This window comes from Ostrea edulis, chromosome 8, assembly GCF_947568905.1.
Source record: "Ostrea edulis chromosome 8, xbOstEdul1.1, whole genome shotgun sequence".
Classification (NCBI taxonomy): Eukaryota; Metazoa; Mollusca; class Bivalvia; order Ostreida; family Ostreidae; genus Ostrea; species Ostrea edulis.
This window is the reverse complement of record NC_079171.1, coordinates 16,972,179-16,983,290: the sequence shown is the minus strand read 5'-3', so window position 1 is coordinate 16,983,290 and position 11,112 is coordinate 16,972,179. Positions and strand designations below refer to the sequence as shown.

Here is an 11,112-nt window from a genome sequence, read left to right as displayed (position 1 = left end):
GCTTCATTTTAATGTACAACTTTTGTTCAACTGTGCACAAATGAAAAAAAAAGGGGGGGGGGTAGCAATACCACCTTTCCTAGCAGGCACATATTGGTTTCTCTCTCTCTCTCTTCTTTTATAAAGTTGGGGGAGTTGTTAGTAGTTGATATAGATCTCTAACATTCTTGACCAAGAAATGAGGAACTTTTTAAAAATCCCACCCACATCTTATACTAAATCCTGGCTATCGGGCGGGAAGGGTGGATGGGTTGCGCAGCGCTTATCCTACAATACATGGAAATGGGTCATCATATTTATAACTTTAAGCTGGCTGAAAAAGCAGATATATTAAAGACCACATTGGAAAATGATAGCGTATCTCTTTCAAACTGGTTCAATTGCAACAAAATGAAGGCAAACCCTGACAAATTTCAGGCAATTTCAGTAGGAAAGAAGAGCAAAGATTTAAAATTAACTTTTGATTTAGGAGAAACTACTCTATGCAGTGAATCGGAGGTTAAACTATTAGGGGTGACCATAGATTATCAATTAAATTTCAATTCCCATATTACTGACATCTGTAGGAAGGCAGCTAGGCAATTAAATGTGTTAAAAAGAATAGGACACAATCTTAATCGTCTAAGCAAACTTACAATTTACCATTTCTTTATTTTATCAAATTTTAGCTACTGCCCCCTTACCTGGCACTTCTGCTCGGAGAAGAATACCACAAAAATGGAAAAACTACAGAAAAGGGCCCTTCGTTTCATATATAATGATTATGTTTCTACATATGATGAATTGCTTCATAAATCTCTTCTTCCAACCTTAAAAGTAAGGCGTATGCGCACACTGGCTATAGAAACTTATAAACAAATCCAGCTCTCTGTTTCTTCATGACATCATTGCATTTAAAGATCACTCTTACAGTTTTAGATACACAAACACTGCCATTGTGCCCAGTGTCAGGACAACCAGGTATGGGTTGCAATCCTTTAGGTACAGTGCTCCTAAGATCTGGAACTCTTTGCCAAATGAAGCTAGGCATCTTACCACCTTAAATCAATTTAAAAGTTTTATTTCCACTTGGTCTGGCCCCACATGTAATTGTAAATCATGCAGATCTTAGGTCCAGTGTACGTAGCTTTATATGTTGCTTCTGCTCTTTTTATCTATGCAGCGTTTATGCGTGTGTCTGCATGGCTCAATAAGACCTTTCTTTTCTATTTTTACTTTTATTATTTATTTTTTCAGTAAATTCCATCAGCAATGAAATTTTAAATATTTATATGATTAATTTACTACCATCATTTATTTTAATTATATTTAAATTATTTTCAAAAATTCTTATACTATACAGCTTTTACTTGAAACAGCAAACATAGGCTTGAAATTTAATGATGGTTTTTATACATATACTCTTGCTTGTAGTATTTTATTTCTTCCTCGTAGTCTTATGCTTTCGTGTCTGTATATTTTTGCATGAAAGTTTTCTTTTATTTTGTATTCTTTTGTTAATCTGTGATATGTCTGTGTATATGTGTACATACATGCTATTTGTCTTTGTCCTTGATATACTTGAATGTGATAGTCCGTTAAAAACTCTACAGAGCTTGTGTTTGACATGTTGAATGTATATAGTGCCGACTTTAAATAAAATTTACTTTACTTTACTTTAGCTTTTGTTCAACTGTGCACAAATGAAAAAAAAAAAGGGGGGGGGGTAGCAATATCACCTTTCCTAGCAGGCACATATCGGTTTCTCTCTCTCTCTCTCTCTCTCTCTTTTCTTTTATAAAGTTGGGGGAGTTGTTAGTAGTTGATATAGATCTCTAACATTCTTGACCAAGAAATGAGGAACTTTTTAAAAATCCCACCCACATCTTATACTAAATCCTGGCTATCGGACGGGAAGGGTGGATGGGTTGCGCAGCGCTTATCATGGGCTTACAATACATGGAAATGGGTCAACATATTTATAACTTTAAGCTAATCTTTCCCTTCACTCACCAAGAAAATAGCTTTATTAGCATATGTAAGTCATGTAAATTAAACGTGTCTGGTAATGAGTAGAGCCTACCGTTTCAGTGCTTCCCAAGATCTTCTGGTACTTTTTGACAAACTTGAATTTACACTATATCAGGAAGCTTAAAATTTCATTTAAATTTGAACTATCTGGCCCAGTGGTTCTTGAGAAGAAGATTTTCAAAGATGTTCCCTATATATTCCCATGTAAACCTTTGATCCCCTATTGACGCCCTACTCTACCCCCGGGGGCCATAATTTTAACAAAATGTCAGGAAGCTTTCGTGTAAATTTGAACTGTCTGGCCCAGAATGGCATCGGCGACGTACTTTATTAACTCAAGCATAGCATTTCAGTGGAGTAAACTTTTCTTCTTTTTTTTTTATTTATTTATTTATTTTTAAAACATACATACAGTATATATATACATACATTCTGCAAAGAAACTTGTACAAAATGTTTATAAGAAACTATTAAAGGTATTTTCTGAGAGAGAGAGAGAGAGAGAGAGAGAGAGAGAGAGAGAGAGAAAGAGATTCAGTCATTACTTTTTTTTAAAACTCGAGCAATTCCCATAACCCAAATGCAAATTGTTCAAATCAAACGTGCCCATGCTGTTCAAGAACTTCTTGATCAGAGTATAGTTTAAACGCTTTATTTACGTGTTATTTATTACCTAATTCAAACGCTTCAAAGACGTCTGTAGTTTCACGGGACCCTCTCGGGGGAATTGAAGATGATTGCAAGTTTGATAAATATTTGAGTTAAACGTAAACATGTTTTCTGTTTGCAATGACTAAAGAACAGAATAAGTTTTGGGACATGCTGCTAAGAATTGAAAATTTATCTAATCATGTATTTCATTGGAAAAGAGATTATCGGACACTTGGTCCGGCCAACAACTGATATTGATCGGACCAAAACAAAAATCACCGGACATTTGCCAATGTCCGACGGACCTTCGGAATCACTGCAGTTTGTACATGTATTGCAAGTTCACAAAAAATAACTTTGACTCTGATCTTTGGAAAATGAAGAAACAACTTACTGAAAAGGCTGTTAATATAAAGATTTCCTAACAATCCAACCATACGAGGTTCTTGTTTCAACGCTTAAAAAGTATATGCTACATTAAGGAAGCATATATAAGAAACGACAATTTATTCAGAATATTTTTGATAAGTTAGATCAACTAATTAAACAAAAGCAATCCTAAAGTATCCAAGAACCTGGTTTCATCAATCAGAGAAGTCAAAGAGGGGGAAAAGAAAACAGAGAAGTATATTCAATCAGACCCATGCTGAGATGCTCAGGTCTATGGAGCGCCAAATTAACATAAACTCAAATAATTGAAGATATCTTCAATTATTTGAAGATATCATCAATTCATTTGATGCGCGCAACAATTTAATTAAAGATCTCTTCAAATAATTAATGATATCTTCAATTCTGAATTATTGCGCGCATTAAATGAATTGATGATAGCATTAATTCTTCTGCTGAATTGATGCGCGCTTTAATTGAATTAATGATCTCTTCAAATGAATTTATGATATCAACAATTGAATTGACGCGCGCTACAATTCAATTGAAAAGAGCAATAATTGATATAATGCGTGCATTAAATCAAATGATGAGAGCAATAATTGAATTGATGCGCGCATTAATTCATTTGATGAGAGCAATAATTGATTTAATGCGCGCATTAATTCAATTAAAGAGAGCAATAATTGAATTGATGATATCTTCAAATAATTGAAGATATCTTCAATTATTTGAGTTTATGTTAATTTGGCGCTCCATACAGGTCAGATATTGAGCATTACATCATAAAAAATACTACTGAACTTGTTCTTGTACACGTAGGAAAACAAAACCATATCACATGACTGGTGTAAAGGACTTATTGTAAAACTTCCGAAAAAAGATGTCCAAATCTATGACAACTGGAGAGGAATAATGTTCATTTCTTTTAAATAGTCCCAAGTGAGGATTTCCGTAGAATACCTCTGAACAGAATAGATAAAATGGTTGACACGAAACCGAGAGAGGAGTAGGCTGGATTCAGGAGAGGAAGGGGACGTATATATATACCAGATTTTTGCCATTCATAACATTATAGAACAGTGTATTCAATGGCAAATTCCACTATATGTAGCATCTGAGTTCAATAGAGGAGATGGGCTACTCATGGGGACAAGTCCAGCTTGTGGCAAAAGACAGAGGTAAATGGCACGGCTACTTGTTGAAGCCTTATGTCCCATCCGGGACGAAGAGGATAAGTAAGTATGGAAGCCAGAGAGGATTCTGAAAGAAAGCTAGAACATCTGATCATTTATTTGTAATTGATTGACAAATATACCAACAACGGTAGTAAACGTTTATGTGCTTGCTTCGTAGACTTCCGCATTGGATACAATAATACATGAAGGTATAAAACTTAAACTCCGTCAATTAAAATGTAAATGGGTTATTCAACTAAATAATATGCAGTATGTACAGACACAGTTATATCTCATATACACAAATGTATTAAAATCGATAAAAATTAAACTCCACCAAGGTGATGTTTTAAGCCCAAACATATTCAAAATATTCTTAAATGATCTGTCAAATTTGCTTAACAAAGATACTCAGTCTCATTTTTCAGCAAACAAATAGGAGGTTTATTATATGTATAGATGACTTAGTATTAGTATCTGATAACCACCAATTTTTGAGACAAAAACGAGCTTGTATAAATAGTGTAACGAATGGTGTTTGGAAATCAATGCTAATAGAACAAAAACAATCATCTTTAACAAAAGTGGACATTTATATATAAAAGAAAAGTTTATTAATTAATGGTACAGAAATAGAATGTGTTAAAACATATAAATACTTACCTGCATGTAGGTACTCTCCAATTCTTGTTCTTTCAAAGAAGCAGTCTCATTTGTATAACAAAGCCGTGAGATCATCATTTGAAATATACAAAGATAAACAGATACACCCATTTAAACTTCACTACATCTAATACACGAAGATATAAAATTAACAGATACACCCATTAAAACTTCACTACATCTAATACACAAAGATATAAAATTAACAGATACACCCATTTAAACTTCACTACACCTAATACACAAAGATATGAAATTAACAGATACACCCATTAAAACTTCACTACATCTAATATACAAAGATATAAAATTAACAGATACACCCATTAAAACTTCACTACACCTATATAATTGGTCACATCATCAAACCAATAGTTACTTATAGGTAAGAAATATGGGGTGTACTTTCAGCATCAATGCAAGGTACCGTAGTCCAGTCATTCTAGCAAAAGATATAGAGTAACATCAAACTACTTGCAACAGAAATATTTTTGTTTTCAAACGGTGAATTAAGAGATTCTCTAGCGTATAATGAAAATCGAGAGCACAAAAGAAAGGGGAAACGTGTATTTTGGGGCAAAAACGTACATGTATGTTGATAAAAAAAATCGCCGAAAACTGGGAATTATCATTTATCTTAACACGTGACAGAAATAAAAGGAACACAATTACTATGATTATCAAGAACGGTGTTAATCATTATTTACTAAGTTTGGCCCCGCCCTGGGGTCAAAACCCCTAACCCGGGATTATGAAATTTACAATTTTGGTAGAGGCCTTCCTGCTCTACATCATTATGCATTTAGTTTTTCTTACACATGTGCGGTTCTAAAGAAGATTTTTGAAAAATTGTCAATTTTGGGCAGTTTTTGTCCCGCCCCAAGGGTGCAAAAATCCTTAAATTTACAATTTATGTCCCCCTTGTTCCAAAGATGCTTCATACCAAATTTTGAAAGAATTGGAATGAAAATTATATCTTGGGTAAGGTTGAGCGAAGGTCTAGGTCACCTGTTGCGTGATTGGCTAATATCAAGAGTAAAATTTTTATTTTTTTTATTATTATTTTTTTTTATTAGCATTGTCCATTGTACAAATAGAAATTAAGTGCATCATATTATATACTTTTATAGGTAAGATGTACAATGGATATATAATCACTCATACCAACCATTCATACTCCACTCATACATTTCAAAATTAACTGAAATTATACCCCCAAAAAATAATTATTGAGGTTGCTATAATAGTATCAACAACAACAAAAAAAATAAATTATACAAGAAATGCAATAAAAAATATACTATACAGTGGGTTCAAATATATTGTTCCACAAATTCCATTGTTTTTCAAAAGATAATTGATTGAAATTGTAAATAGATATACACCTTCAATACTGTATTTTATTTTCTAATGGTTCAAAAGACCTAAAATGTTTAGTGTTTTACCTTGTAGTGAGGTATTGAAAATATACTGTTTAGTATACAAAATAATAAAGTTAATTTTCATGTTGTCTTTAGTAAGTGGTAATTCTCCTAAAATTATATTTTAAAAATTAAAACCAATCCTTTTTGAAGTAGTCTTGTAAATATGCAAACTTAAAGCTCTCCAAAGATCCAATACCTCATTACAACTCACAAACATATGTTGAATAGTTTCTGTTTCTTTTTTACACAAGTTACAAACATCTGATGTTTTGATTTGAATTTTTTTTAGATAGTAGCCGACAGGAAGAATTCTGTGAAGAAGTCGATACTGTAGCCACCGTACAGAGGAATCTGATGTAGTTTTAAAACAAACTTTGAAAACATCCTTTATGCATATATCATTGACACCATGGGGAGATAACTCTACATTCCACTTTGGTATTGAAGTAGGAGTTACCTCATTTGTGTTTATACAATTATAAATAATATTTGTACATCTGACATTTGGCAGAATATTTTCAAAATAAAATGGTAAATAAGGAAGACAAATTTCCACATACAGGTCCTCTCAATTTTCAAAATCTTGAAGCATTTTGACAGAGCACAAATAACACTATTATATTGCATCACATCTATATCAGGGATATGAAATTTCTGTTCAAACATAGATTTTGATAAGAAAGTATAATCATCAGACAAAAAATCTCCAACAATTTTAACACCTTGTTGGTACCAATTCTTTATAAAAATACATGTACCACCAATGTTTATGTTTGAATTACACCATACTGGAATAGTGAATGTTTTATTTTTCATATTCTTATCTTGATCTATTTTCTTCATAACATGCTGCCATGAGCTAAAAACATCATTCCAAAAAATATTATTTTTGTTCATTAGAACATTTGAAATATATATATCTCCAAAATCCAAAAGGTTTTTCACAATAGCATTTCCATTAATGGCAAAAAATATATCTAACCAAGGTTTATCATTAGTAGTTACCAGTCTTTTCATCCAAGAACATTTAAGTGATTTGATAAAGTTATCAATGTTCACCATCTTTAAACCCCCAGAGAGATGGTCTTGGGTAACTACGGATCTTTTTACCTTGTCATACTTTGATTTCCATTTAAATTCAAAAATGTCTTTACACAACAAAGATTTTTTTTCTGTATTGGGAGTAGGAAGAGAAACGAATATATGGTTAAATTTAGGTAAAATAAGAGTTTTTACAACAGTGACTCGACCAATGAGGGTCAATATTCTTCGTTTCCATTGTTGAATCATAGACTTGATTTTTGGTAGAACTATGTCATAGTTTATTTCAGTGATAGATTCTAAATCTACTGAGTATTGAATACCAAGTAAAGAAAAACTTGTTGATCCCCAATCTAGCTTCCATCTTGGATGGTGAAAGACTTGGTTTGAATTTTTTTAAAGATCCAATCCAAATAATTTTTGTTTTAGAACTGTTTATATTTAACCCAGATAATTTTGAAAAGAAATCTAAAGTATCTAGAGCTGCAAACAATGATGTTGGTGAACCGTCAAGGGCAAGCGAAGTATCGTCGGCATATTGAGAAATTTTATGCTCTCTTTGAGAGATGGTGATACCTTTTATGTCTTTATTTTGCTTCACAAGGATGGCAAGGATCTCAGCACAAAGAAGAAACAAGTACGAAACAATAGGATCTCCCTGTCTACAACCTCTTTGAATATGAATTTGGTCAGATAAATGCCCATATTGTAGAACTGATGCTTTGAAGTTTGTGTTCAAAATTTTAATCCATTCAACAAATCTTTTCCCCAAACCAAAGTAATTCAATACTTTATACATAAAACACCATGATACTGAATCAAATGCTTTTTCAAAATCAACTAGTACTAGGAGACCTGGTATGTTGTTGGATTCAGTATAAGACATTAAATCATAAATAAATCTTGTGTTTTCACCTATATATCTACCTTTCATAAAACCAGACTGTGTATCTGAAATAATTACATCTAATGAAGATTTCATCCTGTTGCTTAAACATCCAGATATTAGTTTATATAAGACATTCAACAGAGTTATTGGACGCCAGTTTTTTAAATATTGTCTAGGTTTATCACCTTTGGGTATACATGTAATAATACCAAGTCTTTGCGAAATTGGCAGTTCTTTGTTTTTAAAAACACAATTGATTGCTCTTACAATATAACATTTTAAGTCTTTCAAAAAGAATTTAAAAAACTCAGCAGTGAAACCATCGCTACCTGGTGATTTATTATTTTTCATATTTTTTAGGATATGGAAAACTTCACTCTCTACAATGTCATTTTCAAGGGCGTTTATTGATTTTTCATCAAGTTTTTTAATTTCAGAATGATCAATGATATCATTAAGATCGAAGTCAATAAGTTCCGAGTCTCTATTTGCATATAGATTTTTATAAAAGGTTTGAACTTTGTTTAAAATTTCAAACTGGTCATAAACAGTACATTGTCCTTCAATATCTACCCTGTTAATAACTTTATTAATGTAGTTACGTGATTCTAAGTTACAAAAATATTTCGTTGGTTTTTCACCCTCTTCCACCCATCTAGCACGTGACCTTATTAAATGACCTTGCATTTTTTCATTTCTCAATTTCTCAAGAGAGAGTTTTTTCTTTTCAAAAACATCAGTATCAGTCTTGTTTTCCGATTCCAACCTTTCAATTTCTTCAACTAGGGATTTCATCAAGGGTGAAATTATTTGGAATTGAAAGAAATATTATAGAGGTTCATATTAATTGTCAGGATGAAAAATTATCTCACAAAATCGAGAAATGACTGAGGAAATTACCATGGTAGGGGTGTGCTTAAAATGAAGGGTGTAATTTACTGCAGATTGCTAAATGTGTTGTAAAAAAGTACAAATATGGCCTACAAAAGGCAAGGGACCCTATATAATTTTTGTCGTTTTTTATCAACACTTGGAATGAACTTTGAAATGTTTGCTGTCATTTGTTTAAAATCAATATAGTTATTTAGTGAGAGGGCCAAAGGTTAGCATTGAGGTCTATGGGAAATGAATTGGTACTCTTTTCCCGGTTTTGAATAAATGAATCGGGATCGAGATCACTGAAATTAACCGGTAGCAAAAAAAGTTTTTATTTGTGTTGCAAAGTTAATAAAATGTACTATAAAAAGAAAGGAAAACGTAGTTTTGATAAATCAATATCGTATTAATAATGACGAATGAGCAGTTTACACACTTATATTTAATTGAATATCCCCAGAATTCAAGATCCCTAGGCCTATATTATGGGAGCTCATTCGCAATAAATAAATTGCAATTCCGAATTTTGTGAATCGCTGGTAAGCAATTCAGGAAATCATTACAATTTTTTTTTTTTATAAATTCGACCTCATGGGATTAGCGTTACTTTTTTTAAAATAAATATATACGTACTTTAAAAAGTATAAAGTTAAAGGAATTGTATGTAAACATGTTTTTACAATCATGACTGTGCTTCCGTACATTTTACTCGCCATGTCGTCGGAGACTGAGAAAGCACAAACCGCGAAACCGGGCGGGGATACAATATTTGGAAAGATTGCGCGCAAAGAAATACCATGCGAATTTCTTTATGAAGATGACCAGGTATAATTCAAAAACAATCTGACAGATGACAGCGTGGTTTTTATTGTTTTTAGCAATCTCTTCATTTAGTACGTCTTTTAGATTAGGCCCACTAGCCTGACTGGCTAGGCCTAGTGTCTGATATTCATCATGCTGTTCCGAGTGTTCGAGTCAGCGACGTTTAAAGGTTTTCATCTACTCGATATGAAGAGTTCTTGTATGATTTTCGAAACAAGTTTTAAGTTTGTATTGTAATAATATTATACTTCGTGTATCAGCCCACAGGTGCTTGGGTCATAATATATGAATACACATCTAACCTTATACATATGTAAATAATCTACATATGTATAAGGTTAGATGTGTATTCATATATTATGACCCAAGCACCTGTATATCAGCCTGGACAGTAAGCTCAATGCAGTGGTTACATCACATTTACTGACTGAGGGTACCGGGTTCGATCTCCTATTGATTCAATATTGAAAGATTTTTCTCCCATATTTGCTACTGTAGTGGTCAGCCGGGTTCGATTGCCGGTGGCCAGTAAGCTCAGTTGGTAGAGCACCTGACTAGAGGTTTAGGGCACCTGGGTTTGAATCCTGGTCTGGTCCATTGCATTTTCTCCCTTCCGGTTACATTTGGTGCTGTTGACCATCCCTTGACTTGCAAGTGAAAGTCCTGCCATGCCAGGGGCAAAAAAATCTGGGTTGTGCCTTTGGGTGTGAAGACATTTAAGGAGGGAGGAATGTACCTGTTTCTTTAAGTACTAAAAGATTTTATAGGAAATTTGGATGTGAAAATTCAAGTTTTAAATATATATATATATATTGAAAAGTTACAACTTGAATATGATATCATTATCCTGAAGTGAATCTATGTTAAAATCATCTTCAGCTTGCTAACTTTAAAGTAAATTAAACCAAATATTTAAAAAAAATACACAGCATGTCTCAATGTTTTAAGGAAAAGTTCCTTTGTGTATGATATCATGATCTATATAAATCAGTATGTCTTCCCTCTTTCAGGGGGAGACATATTGTGTTTATACTTTTCATCCATCCGTCTGACTGGCTGTCTGTCTGTCACAAAATATTGTTAACGCTTCTCCTCCTATATGGCTTATCGGATAGACTCGAGACTTTGCACAATGCTTCATTGGAATTTATAGATGTGCATATTGTCA

General features: G+C 32.8%; 1 protein-coding gene across 1 annotated transcript in view; it reads left to right on the top strand.

Annotated features, from left to right (window-relative positions):
* Positions 1–9,637: 9,637 nt before the first annotated feature.
* The window catches only part of LOC125662013 (adenosine 5'-monophosphoramidase HINT1-like), an 8,125-nt gene continuing 6,650 nt past the window's right edge, over positions 9,638–11,112 (top strand). The window contains exon 1 of the mRNA XM_048894183.2: positions 9,638–9,947. Coding sequence (XP_048750140.1) covers positions 9,807–9,947 — 141 coding nt within the window. The 5' untranslated portion in view covers positions 9,638–9,806. The remainder of the gene's footprint in view (positions 9,948–11,112) is intronic.